The 19677-nt window shown below is 35.4% G+C and overlaps 1 protein-coding gene across 1 annotated transcript in view; it reads right to left on the minus strand.

The window, feature by feature from the left end:
• Window positions 1–19677, minus strand: part of LOC150101203 (mutS protein homolog 5-like) — a 194114-nt gene that overhangs the window by 155255 nt on the left and 19182 nt on the right. The window contains exons 2-3 of the mRNA XM_090402188.1: window positions 11156–11212; window positions 4186–4258 (exon numbers count right to left, since the gene is read on the minus strand). Of these exons, the coding sequence (XP_090258314.1) occupies window positions 4186–4258; window positions 11156–11212 (130 nt within the window). The remainder of the gene's footprint in view (window positions 1–4185; window positions 4259–11155; window positions 11213–19677) is intronic.

A 19677-nucleotide genomic window follows, 5' to 3' on the forward strand; every position in this document is an offset into this window, starting at 1 on the left:
AAAAAATACAAATCTGAGAGTGACTTTTTTTTTTAGAATCATCAGCAGATTTTTTTAAAAAACCAACCTAATCTTAATAAATATGGTTGTATTAAACTTCCCATGGATTGGGAAACTAATTCTTGGGCCTCCTGCCCAACACAGCTAAAGCAAACTAACAGCACTCGTAGAAGGCATCCCTCATAGGACTTTAGACTTTCAGTCTATTTTTTTTCATTTATTGTTTTGTGCAATTTTGTGTGTGTTTTTTGCAATTTTAATATTGTTTCCCTGATTACTCTCAGTGACTGAGATGAAATACAGCATTGATGAAACTTGTGTTTAATTATTTATATGTGCTGTATTTACCTTAAAATGAATAAAGAATTAAGCTTAATGTTTCTCACTCTGACAATGGGATTAAAATAATTTTCTTTACAGATATGATCCATAAAGTAAATTATACTTTAAAAAAATTACATCGAGTTTTTCGAGACGGAATTTGAATGTTTGATATGAGGTTTGAGGAGTTTTGATAGGGATTTTGAAAGAAGATATGGAAGAGAGCTTCTACCATCCTCTATTGGATGGAGAAGGATGACCACTTTTAGGTACTTCAGGCACCCCATACAGTCTGAACATGATTGGGTGTCTAGAGTTAAGATGTTTTTAAGATCTGTGAATTCAGCTGTATGGAGTGCCTAAACTACAGTATGGTGGGGGATACCAAATAACAACAATGATATATGTTATGAAGTAAACAGGTTTATTAACAAAGAAATATATGTTCAATACATCCACAACTCTCTGCAGAATCTTGGTCAAATAAAGCATTAACAATGGTAGGCTACATGCTCAAAATGGGCACCTTGTCTTTCAAGACAGGTTTCATAGCACGTGCAATAGTTCTCTGTCATCTTGGAGAACAAGAGTTGGAACATCTGCTAGACATATTAAGTGATTTTATCCCTTAATTCATCAAGGTTTGAAGACAGGTCATGGTGGAATACCCATTCCTTCAACATACCCCAAATGAGGGCATTAAAAGATCAGGAGAACGTGAAGGGTATGGGAATTCTATGAACCTCAAAATGAGACTCCTGAGGAAGAGTATTCTGATAAATAGGTTCTAGAACCATGATGTGTGACAGGTTGCTCTGTCCTGTTGGAATACCTGTGCATGAAATGGAATTTTTTGCACAACACATCCTAGGCAAATCTTGGGTGAATGGAACCATATTTTTGATGTAGCAGTCAAGGTCATGATTACACCACCCTCTTCAATGAAGTAGGGTCTGATTATGTCATTGCCAGAAACTGCACACCATGCGGTGATCTTCTCACTGTGAAGAGGTTTCTCTGCAACAAATTAAGGCCTCAAGAAACCAAGAAACATGCAAGTTCATTTGTTTACATAACCGCTTAAATAAAAATGCAACTTCATCTGATAATCAGACATTATGGAGGAAGGACTGATCTTCATAGACATTGGCCAGAACGCATGCACAGTATTCCCACCATGCTGAGTAATCTGTTGCTGTTAAACACTGACTCATTTGAATAATGTACAAAAAGGCACCCAGCTCTTTAACGATTCTCTGCAGTGACTGACTCGATATCCCAAGTTTTACTGCTGTTCAGCATTGACTGCATTTCAAGGACTATAACACTTGCTCCAGCACATGCCTGTGATTCTCATTCATGTTAACAGTTCGTGGTCTCCCTGAATGTCCTTTCCAGTGAATATAATTATGAATATACTAGTTTATATGCAACTGCAATGGCCAATTTCACAACTTGCAGGAACTTATTTATCCTATATCTTAAAAAATAAGAAAAACATACTGCAATATAATGTCAGTTATACACATTTTTGTCCATCATTCCACTCACCTTACAGCAAATTGCACTTTGTCTTTCACCATCATTATCATATGCTTTCTATAATCAGCTGCACTCTTTTCTTTGCCATCAGGTTTGCATGCTTTCTTAACAGATACACACTCAACATCCATCATGCTTACTACACCATGTTGCTCATTCTGATTCAAACACCTCGTGGTCCATCAGGATGTAACACTTAATGCATACCCACATCTGCTCATCTTTTATTCACCCTCTCCAAATAAACATCTGCAACATTTCTCCACACATACATATTAACTCATGGTGCATACCATTCTCAAAAAAATCTATGCCATTCACTTTGTCATTCACTGACCTATGCAATGGTCTCCTCAGTGCTATTTTTTTGTTCCAGAATATAACTAAACATGACTCATTAATTACAAATATCACATCGCAACAGTGGCAATAAATAACAGAATAAACAAAGTTGGAATGGTGGGAGGTTGAATAAATTTATATAGAATGGAGATAAATTACCCATATCACAAAATTAACAGTATACATGATGGTACTGAAAATGATTTTAACTTATGAATCTGAAAGTTGGCTGAGAAATAAAAATGTTAATCAGTTGCATAATCATATCAAAGCAAAGATATAATAAAGTTACTTATCATCATTAACATTCAAGGATGTGACTAGAGCTAATCTAAAGTGGTATGATAACTTTAATTGAATGAAGTGAAAAGTTTAGCAAAACAGATGGAAGGAAGAAAAATGACTTGAGCACAATCAAAATTTAAGTAGATTGATGCAATTAATAATGCCTTTGGGGACATAAGATCTGATCACTCTGAAGACATGATAAATACTAAATTAATGTGAAAGAAAGCTATTAATAGCTTCTTGAAATTTTTTGAATCCCTTAGACCATGAACTAGTTAGCAGCATCTTTCACCACCTCACTCAAGACACTTCCATCATCTGCCAAGTTACTGATCACTGAGTAGATTGTCTTTCTTGTATCTTCTTTCAGTTGATAGATAAATGCTCTTGGATAGCCTTGTTGTCTTCTTTTCTTTACTTTTTCCATTGATAATTGTCTAAAATAGAAAGTCATGTCTTTGATTATATGACCTACAGTACATGTGAGCAGCCAGCATTATTACTACTAGTTGGTTTAGTTATGAATAGTATAGATGTATATTCTTTGTCTGTTCAGCTTTCTGTGTTTTCATACTGTTTTATTGTATTACTGTCTTGCTATTTCATATTTTTATGTTCATTTACTCTGCACTTCATGCAATTTTCTATACTATTGTTGTCTCTGTTATTAAGTTCAGTACTAAATATAAAAAAATCCTTTAGGTAACCAAATTTGAAAGTTCAACATGGTTACTATCTTTCCCTTTAAGAATATTCAAATTGTTTTCATTAATATTCCTTTTAAAATAAATTTTAATCAGCAATTAATTTTAAGCCTTATGCTTTTATTATGTGCTGGCACCTTTTCCACTAAGCCTAGCTTTCTTGCATTACCATTAAAAATGGAGATAAGTGAAAGAAGCTTAAACTGAAACTAGTTATTTAAAAATACTTCCATCCAGAAAATGTTTGTTAAACTGTGATTTGTTACAAAACTTGTGCCATTGAAAGTTAAAAGTTGTCTACATCAGAAACGTAATATGCTATCAACCAGAACAAAATTTCAATGCAGTGATAATATTTTCAAAAATGAGAATAATAAATATCATCTTTGGTGTACCCAGTCTTAGGGGAAAGAGACATATAGCCTTAATACATAATAGCCTTATAGCCTTATAGACATATAGCCTTAATAGCCATAATAGCCTTAACACCCTCATTATAGGCGGAGGAGGGGAGATATGATTGAGACATTCAAATTACTGAAGAGTTTCTATAAAATTAATTCAGAAGATATTTTTGAGAACAGGGCTGGTTGTGGGAGGACTAGGGGACATCCATGGGAACTGGGCAAAAGTGTGGTTAGTAAAGGTGTTAGAGCTGGGTTCTTTACTTTTAGAGTAGTGAATGAGTGGAATGCGCTCCCTGAGTCTGTGGTGGATGCTGTGACAGTGAATGAGTTTAAGGCGAGGTATGATAGATACTGTATGAATGTCAAATAGTTGTGATGAATATGATTTGGGGCCTCCCTCGATGAGTCCAATGACTCCCTGGAGTTGCCCGTAATAATAGTAATAATAATAATAATTAATAAGCAAGAATTATATAGGATTTCCTCCCCAACCTCTGGGACTATATACATATCAATCACTCACATAAAAAAATATGTTAACACAAAAAAAATTTGCAAATTTTTACAACATTTATACCTACTTTGATCAAGATGTTCATCTACTCCATGTTTTACAACGAAATGGTTCTGGCTGAGTGACTGATCAAAATCTATCTGTAAAGGGAGAGAGAACATGCAATACATACAAAAAACAAACATCTAATTTTCATGTATAAATCTATTCAGTTTAGATGAAAGGTCCAATATATATATATATATGGTGATAACAATTCATTTACACAATAATGAAACCATTTATTGAGCAATGGACTACACAAATCATTCACTAAAGCATACAATCATAATTAGTTGCAATGTAGTATTCAAGTAATCATGACTACTACGAATTCAAGATATTTTGGAGATATTAGGCTATTCCAAGCTGGCTCCTGAGAAATTATTAACAGAATAAGGTAAGCTAAATCTAAAAATGTGAAGGAGAAATTATAAAATCAGAATACCTTCTATGTTGTCCAGATAAATAAAGTAAACCGAGTGACAGGAAAAATGAACTGTTTTGGAAACTGAAAAGTCATTAAACCCTCATTATTATTATATAACACCTCCAGGGAGTCCAAAGACTCATCAAACGAGGGCACCTACACAACCATTCTCCGTCTCCACCAATCCACCAACTGCAACTACCTTCATCATCTACACCAATGCCATCTACTGCTGACCCTCATCACCAGTATTTTCACAGACAATCACAAGCATCCATGCCCACGGCAGAATTTGAACCCGCAGCCTTTTGGCTGGAGAGCGGATATGCTAACCACTCGGCCAACCAGGTTGGTACATTTATCAATGCAGTAAAAGTCATGAAGAAAGAAGTGAGTAGAGTTCTCATCATAATCTTGATAAAATGGTGGCAAAATTCAGTTTTTATGCACTTTTAATTCAGAATTAATTGTAACATAAAAGGGATAAATAAAATATTAATTATTTTTATTATTATTACACAGGCAACTCCATGGAGTTCATAAACTCGTCATGGGAGGCCTTAAAAATTTCACCAAGCACAAAATGACATTTGCAGATTATCTGTAATACTTTACTTTGAACTCATTCACCAACAAGTTATCCACAATAGACTTGTCCAACCTATTCTGCTCATTTCACCACTTGCTAACCAAAAAATCTAGATTTCTAGAAAACCAAAATTTCTTCTTCTTCTTTTTTTTTTTTTTTTAAATCAATCCTATAAAATTCTTCAAGTAATTTGTTTGTATCCATCATATCTCCTATTTTCTACTTAACAACTAATTTCTGTAAATCAATAACTTTTCAACCTATCCTCATAAGGAGCATTCCATAAATTTGCCACCACATTTGTCACTTGCCTCTGGATCCTCTTTCACAAATAACCTATGTGACAAAGTTCTTGCATAGTAGTCCAAAATGAGGCCTTATAAATAAGAATAATAACATTCTTATTTCTGCTTGTCAGGATGCTCTTCAATAACAAGGTAATCTACGAGCTATTTTAATCATTTTTGCAACGTGCATTCGAAACTACGACTCCTTATCCGCCAACACCCACATATGCTTATCTTAATTAAACCTTACATTCTGCATTAAACTGATAGCCATTCTCCAGTGTCCATACCGCAAGATTTCTACATTCCCTTTATTTACTATTTCTCTATCCAATTTTGCATCATCAGTAAACAACTGAATAATTCCCCTCAGATTATTTCCTATATGATTAATGTGAAAATTAAATAGCAGCGGCCCAAGTACAAAGCTCTACAGCAGACCACTAGTCACAGGTTTTCTACTCGACTACTCCTGAATAAACTGTCTAATATCTCTCTGTTAGCTATCTTCATATCTAAATCACCAACTTCATATCCATTCCCCATTTGCTGCAATTCATGTAACAGACATCCATGTGGAAATCCAGTCAAATGCCTTTGCAAAAGTCCAGAATTATCACCACCTAGTCATTAAGTTTATCCAACTTAGTTGTCACTTTATTATAAAAAGTGACAGTGAGTTACTGAGGCATGATTGGCCCTTCACAAAACCATGTTGCCCACTCTCCTCAAATAAATATCCTATTCCCATCTACCCATTCCTGGATTTTCCCTTAACCAACTTCTCCAAAATCTTTGCCACAATTCCTGAGATGTTGATAGATAATTCACTTTTAATTTAGAGCTAACTGAAAAGTAACAAACATAAATAAGTCATTTTTAATTCACAGCTAATTGTAAGATAATTTAACCTGGCTTTACTATGGTGGGGTGTCACAGACCCCCAAAGATTTTAAATTGACTATAACTGTTTAACAATGCGTGGCAGTGAGTCATGCTTCAGTATAGCTTCCTCTCCCGTAACCTGCTACTCGATGCCGTAGATGACAGGCTGTTGTGCGCAAGCAAGTTTAGTGTACAGAGGTGTAAAATGTGCTGGGTCCACCAAACCCCACCTTACCAAAAGTGTGATTATATTTACTTCCAAAATGTAAGTTGTTTTCATGTATATTCTACTAAAATATTATCGTTACTGCTGTGTCTTCCATATTTTTACATACCAACTATAAGCAAATACGTTTTCGTAAATATTTAGAGGGTATTTTGAGAATAATATCTTTTTTTTTTTACCAGATCAGTAACGAGCAGGAAGAACAGAGGTTAAATCAACTTAGAGATGACGCTTTGACAGGCGAGGAGCCATTTAGCAGAGATGATGATAGTGAAATGGATTTAGAATTAGTCAGTAACCATGAGTCTGATACAGAACAAGACTGTGAGTAAGAATCTTCAGAGGAAGGATCCACAGAGAATCCACTAATATTGATTAAAAAGATATAGATTTCTATAATACACTATATTCTTTTGGTGGGTCTGTGGGACCCCACCTTACCACTTTTGTTACATTTTCCCACCTTACTAGCGCTGGGTTAAAGTAACTGTAGAGGCTAGTGGTGCTGTGTGTGTCATCAGTACCTAATAGCTGTTATAGAATCGCTAAAACAAAGATAATTTTTATTTCTTGTAATATTTTAAAATAATTGTATTTTAAAATACAAATACAATAATTAAAATTTAAATAAATTTTAATTATTTATAATTAAAATTTATTTAATTATAAATAATATTAATTTATTATGAATTAATGTGTAGTAATTAATTAATGTGTAGAAAATTAATGTGTAGTAATTATCAAATTATTTGTAATATTGTAGTAATATTGAATTTATAATATTTTAGTAACATTGAATTTTGTCTAATACAGTTAATAAAGGCAAAATAGTAGTCAGAACTAGACCAACCAGATAAGAAACAAAAACTGAATCTAGTGAGTGGTGTGGATTTTTCTAAGATTGTTCATTGTTGAGAGTGTAATATTTATGCATAGGTGAATAAGGAAGATCTGCTTATCAAGGGATTGAAAAAGAAAAGTGAGAGGGTAATGATTTGTAGAAAGTGTGATATTTTAATAGACTGATTGGTGTTTTAAATGAAAGTTGAGAATGAAAAATGAATATTGAACAAAAGATGGAAGGTGGTGATAGGTGTAAGAGTGAGAATGGTATCAGCAAGAAAGTGAGCAAGAGAATCGGAGTACATAAAATGTGACTGTGAATATGGAGGCGACTGGAAAAGCAGAACAAGCATGAGTGTGGAAATGAACTGTACTGACAAAGAAAAGGTGGGTGTGACAGCTTGAACTGACTGAACCTGATTATCACAGAGCAAAAGCATTTGTGACTGAGAGAGCAAAAGTGAGGGCAATTGCCAATATAAAAGAGAGTACAATTGCCAGAGTGCAACAGTTGAAGAATGAAATGATTAAAATGAGATGAGATATATGCAAAATGAGATTAGATGTCTGGCATGTACAAATGGAAGAGTGCAAAAGAATAGAATGAAAGATGATGAAAATGAAGTGGTAAATGATTCCAGAATAGCAATATAGAGTGTGTGGATGAGAGTGCAAAAGGACTGTTTTCTAGGAGGGAGGAACACGGTAATTGACGATCTGGATATGAGAAGCAAGCATGCAAGGGAGTTAGTGGTAGTAGGAAAGAATGATCTGGTCAGTCATTGGGAGAATGTGAGGACGAATATCAGAAGATCAATGAGGAGAGTTACAGAATACTGCGGTAGGAAGAATAATTAGTGTGCTGTATAAGGTATAACAATGATCGGTTGAGATGGGAAGTAAAAATCGCGAATTATAATGCTAAAAGAGTTATGAGGATGAAGTGATGATGTTTGCTGATGAGTAGAATGCATCTGAGGAGTGAATGAAACTGTATAAAAGAGATGGATTACTTTTAAATGGATTTGGTGTAAGTCAAATGAACAAACTGTTGCTAGAATGAAGTATAATGAGTGATGTGAACTAGGTATCAGCAAAATTCAGAGATGATGTAAATGAGTGGGAAAGTGGCCAAAGTGAGATCGAAGTTAGTGAATGGAGATTAAAGTAGCATGTTTCATGTTTCTTTAATCTCCATTCACAAACATCAGGAATGCAAGTTACAACTAAAAACATGGGGGGAGGGAAGAAGCCAGGGAGGTCTTGAAGAGACAGTGTAAGGAGAACGTATTCTAGTAGTAGTTATGAATGGATGTTTGGGGAGGACTAGCACAGAAATGGGATGGTATGGAATGCATGGGGAGATATATGTGACAAAGTATTAGGATGAGCAGACAGGAGCAGGTGTGGAGTAGTCACAGGTGATGGGTGGCATGGGTAGGACTTGTTAGAGACCAAAAAACGAATTGCTATGCTTATTTAAGGATACCAGGAGTATCAGAAATAAGGCAGACAAAATTGTTGCACTGATTGAGTTCATTCATACAAAAACAGCTAGAATAAGTGAAACATGGTTGGAAATATCCTGATGGGAACAGAAGTGCAAGAAGGGAAGGAGTAGGGGGGGGGGGTGTGCAGGTAATAGCAGAGAATTATGTCCACACAAGGTTGAGACAAGAGGGTAAAATAGTGGCAGTGGTTTTGAAGGAGATAGTGGGAGATCAGGGGAGAACCACAGGTCATCCCTGGAAACTGTAGTGAATGTAGAGAACAGAGTTGTGAATGATTGGAATGCCTTGCCTGAGAGTGTGGTGTCTGCAGAGAATTTGAGTGTGTTTAAAGCATGGTATGATGAGCTGTGTGTTTGATAAAAGGACCTCCTGGATGAGTCTTTTGACTCGATGGGGGTCTTGGGTAATAATAATATTAATAATGTTGTAATACTGTCTCTCTCTCTCTCTTTTATTATTTTTTTTTATGTTGAGTCCATACATGAGAGGTTAGTTGATCAACCTATAGTACCATATATATGGGTAAAGATGACAGTATCTTGACATCACCTAAAGATAAAATTGCATAGATAACCAAGGCAAATTGTCTCTTTCTTTACCTGTAATAATACTTCATCACATGCCTTCTGGCTGAAAGTCATCGCAAGAATCTTGAACAAAGCTGTATACCAAAAAAGTTTCTGATCATGATGGTATCCTACCAATTGTGTTCAAGAAACTCTGAATGCCTTTATCATCTCTCTGCTATATTATACTTAGCTAGCATCCCATGGTGGAAGTAATAAGTATACAGTCAACCCAAACACAAGAGATAAGTGTTTACCATCAAACTACAGATCTATTGCTCTCACATCAGTGCTTTCTAAAGTAATGGCAAAGGTCATAATGATCAACGTCAACACCTCGGAAACTCAACTAATCAGTAACCACGAATATGAATTTAACTAATCAAGATCCATAGCAGATCTCATAGCCTATATCACCCATCTCTGGACAGATGATATGGAATGGTTTGGAGAAACTCAACATTTCCAAGGCATTTGATATCAAGGACATTTGATATTGATGCCAAATTTGATATCAAGTTTGGCATCAAGGGCTTCTTAGCTATTTGCAATTTATGGTCTGTCTTCTAACTTTTGTAATTGGATTATCACTTCTCTCTCAGATTATTCACTATAATGGTGGAAGTGGTTCTCTCTCTCCAGATTTTCCTATTAATACAGGTGGTCCTCAGGTCAGCTATTTCACACACCTGTTCCTTTTATCTCTCTCCCTCTTGCTGACCACAAATCCTATAGTTTATTAATGGCAGCACTCTTCACTCATCCTACTCATATAACCCAACCATGCAAGACTCAAACTACTCAAGCTTCAAGATCATCTAAAACAAGCATCCTAAACACTGATTTCTACAAAAAAAAATACCTTAGTTCCCCCCCTTCCCCCCCTTGCCTTTATTTCACAGTGCTCAACTAAACATTAAAGACAAGATCATCTCAAATTAACTCTTACTTCTAGTACAATCATATCACACTTCTATAGTGTCCTAGGTTTCCAAAAAAGCTTGGTTTTTTTTCACTCAAGATGTTACTTTCATCTCTCAGGCTGCTTACTCTGTACAAATACAAAATCTGCCCAACCTTGGAATACTGCTTTCACATTTGGAAGCAGTGCACCTAAGACCTCTCTAAAAATTCTTGATGCTGATCAGAAGAGGGCAGGTCAGTTGAATGATAACTTCTCTTTCACAAACTCATCAGCTTCTCTCTCTCTCTCTCTCTCTCTCAGATGGTCAGCTTTTGTATTGTGTCTCTTCTACAACTATTTGCATAGGGACTGTTCATCAGAACTGGTATCTATCATATCCCTCATTTCTGCTAAACCTACAATAACATGCAGAACAGCTGACCAACATCCTGTTGAACTGCTGACCCACTGAACCTGCCTCTCTCATTCATTCATTCCATCTACCTTGGTTCTGCAGAACAGCCTTGCCTATCTAGTATTCTCCGAAGACTACAACCTCCAGCTCTTCAAAAATTTGAAGCAAGAGCAAGTAAAACAAATTACTTGATCTTGACCCATGCCAATATATTATATTTATTGGATGTAGTAAACTTTGCAGCTTCTCATGCATGTGGGAATGATAAAAAAAAAAAAAAAAGAATTTTTTACAGGATGATATCATATGAAAGTCATTCATGAAAATACTATTAATACTTACAATTCTATGAATTAGGCTACCTGCTCGGAAAAGATCAGACGTAAATGAACTGCTAATCTAGAAATAAAATAAGCAATTTAAATTTCACTGACAAACTTTAGACAGTTTTCAAAAAGTTATCAGATTCAATAAAATTTGCTTTATTTACAGAATCACAAATGATTTATAAAACAGAACTATAATATACGATGAAAGAGTTAAGTTCAATGAGATTAATGTAGGAATTATGTGCTATGTGCTATGTGTGTGTGTGTGTGTCACATCAGCTGTTGATTTGGGACTGACAAGAAGGTTCATCAAGTGCTCAGAAGTTGTTGTTCTTTAATCTCATGGTGTGTGCTGTGCAAAACATACAGTCTCTAGTCCTGAAAGTTTTGTTGTTATTAAACATATCTCATTAAGTTAATAAATGGTGATTTGTTACTGTTGGAGGCTTCATAGGTCAGTTTATGCATTATTCTTAAAAAAAGGAATTTTATTCTTTTAGTGCAATATGTACCAAAGTAATAGTCATGTATATAGATGTTTGTGTGCATCACAGTTTTGGTTCCTTTCACTCTTAGCTTTACTAACTGCAGTAACTGTATTAAAGAAATGCCATGGTAGTAGAGCTGATTATGTATATTATAATTTCCTTTTTCTGAATAACTTTGATGCAAAGTGATTGAAAAGCACTTTCAGGTCAATCTCTTTAAAATTATAATGTAAAGCATAGATGTAACATAAATATTAACTATTATAGTTTCTGATCACTCGAGTAATGTCAAGTGCTTAAGTAATGCAATACTACGGAATCCATGCAAATGATTGGAAATTTTGACTGCCTTCAAAACTTTTAAAATTTTGTTGTTAGCACTATGTTAGAGGCTCAATAGATAGCACTGAGAAAGGATTAAAAATATTATTTACTTCTTCTAATCATCTCAGTCACTGAAACATTGTCAGGGAAGTACAATATGAGACTTGTAATACACCACACACAAAGGCAACACAAAACAAAGTGAAACCATGTGGACAAAAGACTAAAGTTCTAACTAGGCGGGATGTCCTCTGCAGACACCTGTTGGCAGCCTAGGATGTAAACTAGGAACTTGAAGTATTAGCGTTTCCCATATTTTATTGGGAAGTGTAATGCAACTGTATTTATTTAAATCAGGCTGATTTTTAAGAGCAGCTGCAGATTCCAAAAATAATCTTATTCTTCTCAATTTACTGTGATGAAGCATGATGATGTTTTTCCAACTAATTCTATGAGCCATATCTAAAGCATGGTGATGTTTTTCCAACTAATTCTATGAGCCCTATCTAAAGCATGGTCTACAAGACAAAATTGACCATAGTCATGACAACATATGTATTTTTTGTGTTTTCCCATGCAGATGTTAGCTGATCTTGCTGTCTGTCCATAGTAGACCAACATGCAAGAACAAGGCACTTAATACACTTCAGGCACAGAGAGAGAGAGGGGAGGGCTTGAAAGCTGTGCAGAGATTATATTTCTTTAAGACACTAGCTATTGTTTATGAAGTGTCTCAGACATAGGGGATGATGATAGCATTACCAAAATATTTCTGGAGAAAGATTGATTTTTTTTTTTATGCTCTGGGAACTGTAGTCATCAGATAAGGTGTGTTGTATATGATTAAGTTCCTGTAAGAGAGTACGCAATGGAAAAGATGTTATAGGATCTATTGGTTAGTGATTTAATGACACCATATTGTTGGGGGGGGGGGGTGATGGGAAAGTTTGTGAACATATCTGCCTGTGTAGTTGGACTTCCTGTATACTGAAAATGACAGGTTACGATTTGGTAGACATGTTACCAAGGTGTCTAGAAAGGCTAAACTATTATTAGTTACTTTTTTATGGCAAACTGGATTCTAGCATCAAGATTACTGAGGTGAGAGAGAGAGGAAAGATTAATGTAAATGGACCATGAGGCTAAATGGAGAACACATTACCCACATAACCAGATAGAAAGTTTGAGAGGAGCTGAGCCAAGAGTATGTTTTCCAAAATATTACATAAAAAATTGGTGGAGGAGGAATAACCCATAGAGATACCCTCTATCTGTTTATAAATTGTGTGCTTCCAAGAGAAATATCCAGAATGGATAGCAAAGAAAAACATTAGTAATACCAGGAGGAAAAACTTTCCTTATAAGTGATAAGCTGTCATTTAAGGGAATATTGGTGAACAGTGAGGTAATATTGAAAGCTAACCAAAATATCTGTATTATCAAATGTTAAATTCTCAATAGAAATTTTAAAATGGATCGTTTTTTAAACAGGAAGTGGTATGACCAGTGAGGGAAGTTGGAGAACTTGCTAACTATAAATCTGGGAGGAATTGGGTTTGTGTATTTTTGGTAATCCATATATCTGTGTGTGTGTGGGGGAGGTGAAAATTGAAGTTTTTTTTATTTCAGAGGGCCAGGAAGAAACCTTTTTTCAAGCAGACTTTTCAAATATTTTTATCTGAGATTTGGTGTTCATTTATCTGTTGTATTCAGGGGAATACTATTCAGAATAGTAGCAGTTTTGGTGATGACTATACTACATTATTTTCCACTTAATCCTTAACACATGAATTGTTATTAGGTTTTCTTTTCTAACCTTTTTTTGATTAATCATGATCATATTATCTAAATATGGAAATGAATTTGCTCTCCTCCTTTATTTTTCATATAAGTATCTTATATCATATCTTCTTCTTCTTATTGTGTTATCTTCTATCGAAGGTCAGCGACCATCTTGGCGAACAAACTGCACTCTTGTGCTAATCTGAGCAGTTGTGCACTGCTCTTTCCTGTCCACGTCTTGATGTTGTCAAACCATGATATTCTTTTTCTTCCTCTAGTTCCTTTGCCACCAATTCTTCATATCAAAATAGTTTGTAGAAGTTGGTATTTGCTGTTTCTCATGATGTGGCCAAGATATGATGTTTTTCGTTTCTTGATTATTCGTACAAGATGTTTAGCTTTGCCAATGGATTTTAAGACATCTTCATTGGTAATTTTTTCTGTCCATGATATCTTTAGCATTCTTCTGTATAGCCACATCTCAAAGGCTTCGATTTTCTTGATGGTTGTCGCCTTCAATGTCCATGTTTCAACTCCATAGAGCAGAATAGACCACACGTAGCATTTCAGCATTCGGCATCTGACTTCCATGTTTAGGTCTTTATTGCAGAATAGTGTTCTAATTTTCATGAAGGACTGCCGTGCAACTTCAATCCTTGTCTTTATATCTATTTCTGGATCTCACCGTTCATTAAGCCAGCAACCAAGATATTTATATCTTGACACTTGATCAATATTTTTCCCATTGAGTGTCAGTTTTTTGATGAGGCTGGATGTTTGCTGATGATCATGTATTTTGTCTTGATGATGTTTATATTTATTCCCATTCTTTGGCTTTCTATGTATACTCTGTCAATGAGTTTTTGGAGATCCATAATATTATCTGCAATTAGCACGGTGTCATCTGCATATCGAAGGTTGTTAACAATCTTTCCATTTATTGTGATTCCCTCTGAACATTCTTCCAATGCTTTTTTAAAGATTGCCTCTGCATATATGTTGAATAGGAGTGGTGAGAGCACACATCCTTGTCTCACTCCTCTTTTGATGTTAATATCACTGGTGGTAATGTTGTCTAACTGAACGGTAGCTGACTGATTCCAATACAGATTTGTTATTAGTCTTATGTCTTGTTCGTCTAGCCTTATTTGTTGAAGGACTTCTATTAAGTTAGTGTGTCTGACTTTGTCGAATGCTTTTTCAAAATCTATGAAACACATAAAGACAGATTTCTGTTTTTCTATGCATTTTTGTATCAATATTTGGGTACAGAAAAGGGCCTCTCTAGTACCAAAACCATTCCAAAAGCCGAATTGTGTTTCACTTAGAGTTTCTTCACTTTTTCTATAAATACGATTCTGAATTACTTTCAAAAATATTTTTAATGTTTGGCTCATTAGACTCATAAGTCGGAAGTCACCACAGGAATTTGCTTTGGGTTTCTTTGGGACAGTGATAAATGTAGATTTGAGCCAATCTGATGGAAATTCATCACTTTCATATATTTTATTAAATAGTTTTTAATAAAATTATTAGTTACTTTTTCTATGGTAAACTGGATTCTAGCATGAAGATTACTGAGGTGAGAGAGAGAGGAAAGATTAATGTAACTGGACCATGAGGCTAAATGGAGAACACATCACCCACATAACCAGATAGAAAGTTTGAGAGGGGCTGAGCCAAGAGTATGTTTTCCAAAATATTACATAAAAAATGATATATGATATGACATAATGATATATAAAAGTGATATATCATATCACTTTTATATTATAAACTTACAGCCAGTACTTCACTTTTCATTTGATTCATACTTTTTTTTTATCTTTTAACTACAGGCTGCATACTGCAGAGCAAGATATTAATGAGGATGGGTTTTAGGATGAATAGAGAGTTGAAGTTCAGAAAGCATACTGCAAAAGTGGGCAAAATATCTCAAATGATCATTCTGGAGGTTTAAAAACACCTGACAAGTAAGAATAAAGAAGTCACTATCCCTCTTTTCAAAGTTTTGGTATGACTACATTTGCACAGTAGTCCAAATTCAGTCACTTGGATTTCTTAGGGAGAATGTAGAAGTGATGACAAGGATTCAGAAATGGGTCACTAAAATGGTGACTGGATTGTGAAGTGCTCCCTATAAGGTTAGATGAAAATTTGTGGTATTAAGTTGAGCCAAAAAAAACAGTAAAGAGAGGACAGGATAGAAACATGTAAGTTTTAACAGGAGGATTGTGAAATGACAGGAGAAAATAAGTGGTCACTAGAAATTTGTTTAACAGCATTGTTAGTAAGAATGTAAGGACTACATCTTTTGAGATGTAGTCCTTACATCTAATTGCCAGAGGTAGTTCTGAACACTGTCAGTGAATAACTGTCATGATACACTGTGAACCTCCCAGGATGTCTTTGAACTCAATAGAGATGTCCGTAATAATAATAATGAGAGAAAGATGATCTCAGCAGTATGCAAATAAGAGTCACTAAGTGTACAAATGGTGCTAACGTAACACATATTATTATTATTATTGTACGGAAATCTCCATGAAATCCGAAGACTAATCGCAGGAGACCAATTTATCCACACAATCTATCATACCGTTAGATCGTGAATGTAGAACTTTACAAGTAAATTCTTTATTCAGGATTTAACATGATTAATATTACTAATTAAGGATATACCTGCACATCAACTAATAATTATGAGAAATTTCTTTATGTTATGTGATAATGTGTAGTCCATATGTGGCATGTATTGAAATTTATTCATGTATAACTGAAATGAGAAGCAGAGAATTTTGTGTCAGAATAGTAAGAATTATGTAAGGGGAATTGTTAAGTTATTTGTAAATCCCATTAAGCTGTCTAGTACATAACGAATTTCCAGAAAGATAATAAGTAGTAATCCAGAATAATCGTGTATAATCTGTATGAGTCGAGCGCAGCGATGGAGGCTGTACCTATGCGGAAAGTAACGTCAGAACGACTACATGGAATAGGGTAACCTAACAGATTAGGGAGAGTCTAGGATCACCCAAGGAGCATGAACGATGGGGTTTGTGGGTAAAAAAAAAACATCGAATATAGGGTGCCCGAAAGGGTGAATAAAAGCTGATGCACGCCGTATTACGGGGCATTTTTCTTCTTTGGTTCCTGGATTCCAGTTTTAGGAGGTTTGTCGGGGGGGGATTCGTGAGAGAGCGGTGGGTCGACTACAGTGATGTTGGACAACGAGGGCTATTCTTGAGAACGCTTGAGGATTTCCAAGCAAAGCTGATCGTGTTATGACAGCCTATGCAGAATTGAGCCTTCGAATAAAGTTTCATCGAAAAGAATGGAGAACATTTCCTGCGGAGCAGTAGACAGCACGCCACAGTCCGGAAATGATTCAAAGAAAAGCATAGTGCATCGCCAGACGCAAAGACGGCCGATAACTATACAGTAAGGTAATCCAGATCTACATGAGATGGCAGCATGAAATCTGAAAGGATCCGGTAATGTAAAGAATTTCATTCTATGTAAAAAAATCACTTAATTTACAGTATACACAAGTTTCTTATTCTTCTAAGGACACTAATAGAGAACTTTTAAGTGAGAATTTGATTGAATTAGTTAAGACCATGTGGAACAAAGAAGAATTGTTGATAGGCAGTATAATGTTCTATGATTTTCCAATAAACATGTTTTGTACCTTATACCTGAGTTTATGCCTGATTAGGAATTTAAACCACCACTTATGAAATAGAACCTTCTGGCAGGAAGGAATTAGATTTTATTACTTAAGTGAGATTCAGGTCACGACTGCTAACTGAATCTGCACAGTGCTAGCATAAGATTAATAATTGTGTGTATCCCTTTAGAATTACTTCCCTGAACATGAGTCTCTTCTGTTATATGATATTGGTTGGTGCAGCATAAAAATAAATTTTGCCAATATCCGAAAAGGAAATAGTACTGAATTAATATTTTAAGGGCACAACAGTAGATTAGAACGCAGGCTATTTAGAGGTAGAACAAGGTATAATATAGAGGAAAGTAAAAACTTAACAATACCTCTCCTTGAACCCATTAACAGATAGAGCACTCACAACTGATTCTGGCAAACCATTCCACTCATTCACAACTCTCAAAGCAAAAAATCTAGTTCTCACACCCCCTACTAACCACACCATTATTCGACCTCCAGGGATGGCCCCTTGAGGAGTCAGAACAAGGGGCCAGGGATGGCTACTTGTTCTGACTCATCAAGCCAAGTGCTAAAACATTTCCCCTGCATCAATCCTATAAAACCCTTTAAGCAACTTAAACGTTTCTATCTTATCCCCTCTTTTTCTCCTATTAACCAACTTATGCAATCAACACACCCTCAATCTATTCTCACAGGGAATATTCCACAGGCCACTCACCATCTTGGTCACTTGCCTCTGAATCCTCTCCACTGCTTCTTCATCCCCAAGAAGCACAGAAGACAAGATCTAAGCACAGTAATCCAGATGTAGGCGTATCAAGGCTTTATAAAGAGGAATAACAACTTCCTTTTCTCTACTTGTTAATATGTTTTTCAATACTCAAGTAATCTTATGAGCTACCTTAGCAACTATAGCAATATGTCCTCTATACTTTAACTCTGTCTACCACCACCCCTAAATCCCTAGCTTCATTTATTTCCTGGAGCAGAGTGCCATCAATGTGATACACGGCTTGTAATCTATTTAACTGAAAATGCATAACTTTACATTTCTCAACATTAAACTGACATCCATTATCTTTTACCCATACTGATAGCCCATTTAAATTGTACAGCAAGCTCTCCTCATTGCCTTCATTAACTATTACACTACCTAATTTCGCATCATAAGCAAACAACTGAATATTTCTTATATCATTTATGTAAAATGTTAAACAGCAATGTTCCCAGCACTGAACTTTGTGGCACACCACTAATCACCTGTTTTCACCTCTATTCTGTCCAGCAGCTACTCTCTTATCCACTTAACCAATGTCATATCCATTCCCATTTGTTCTAATTTGTGTAACAGAGTTCCATGTGGTATTCTGTTAAATGCCTTTGCAAAATACATCAAAATCATTATGCAGCCATATCCTTTATCTATCTCAGCTGTTACTCTATTATAAAAAAGTTAGTAAATTACCAAAGCATGACTGACACTTCACAAAGCCATGCTGATTTTCATAAAGTATCATATTTTTATATACCCATTCTTGAAACTGTTCAAAAAGAGAATTCTTACTTTTACACCATACCTGAGATACTGATTGATCTATAATTTGCTACTGCAGTCTTAAAACCTCCCTTATGCAAAGGTATTATTTTGCCCTCTTTCCACTCCCTTGGAACTCTACCACAGCTGAGACTTAGAGTTTATGAATGTAGTTAAGAAATTGATGTACAGTGCTTAAAGAAAACTATGAAGAGTGACATTTCATTATGGAATATGTCCAACCTGAACTGCAATGCAGCTCTCATAACATACTTAACACCGAGTGAATCAGAAGTTCTTAAGGCAAACTGCCCACTCCTCCTTCAGAGCAAAGATAAGACTTTGTTTGTTTTCTAGAGGGAAATTTCAGACAGCAATGCATCTCCTTATTAATCCCTGATCTCGACCCTACATGTTCTGTGGGGGTCAAGATGGCCGCTCAATTCGATTAATGTCCTTGGTCTCCAGAAGTATCTCCACTGCTGATGTATGATCGGTCTAGCATTGTCATCCATAAAAATAAATTCTTTGCCTAAGCACCATGGAACAATCGAACATGACATTGAAGAACTTCGTTGCACTATTGTTCACAATCATAGTCCCTTTTACCAGCACTTGTAGCTCAGTGAATCCATTAAGCATAATGCCTCTCACACCCCAGCTCCATAATATCTATCCCTTTCAAGAACATTCTCGCAATGGTAAGCAGTACCACTTTC

Source organism: Typopeltis vanoorti, chromosome 12 (genome assembly GCF_054136105.1).
Source record: "Typopeltis vanoorti isolate ZY-2024b chromosome 12, IOZ_Tvanoo_1.0, whole genome shotgun sequence".
Taxonomy (NCBI): Eukaryota; Metazoa; Arthropoda; class Arachnida; order Uropygi; family Thelyphonidae; genus Typopeltis; species Typopeltis vanoorti.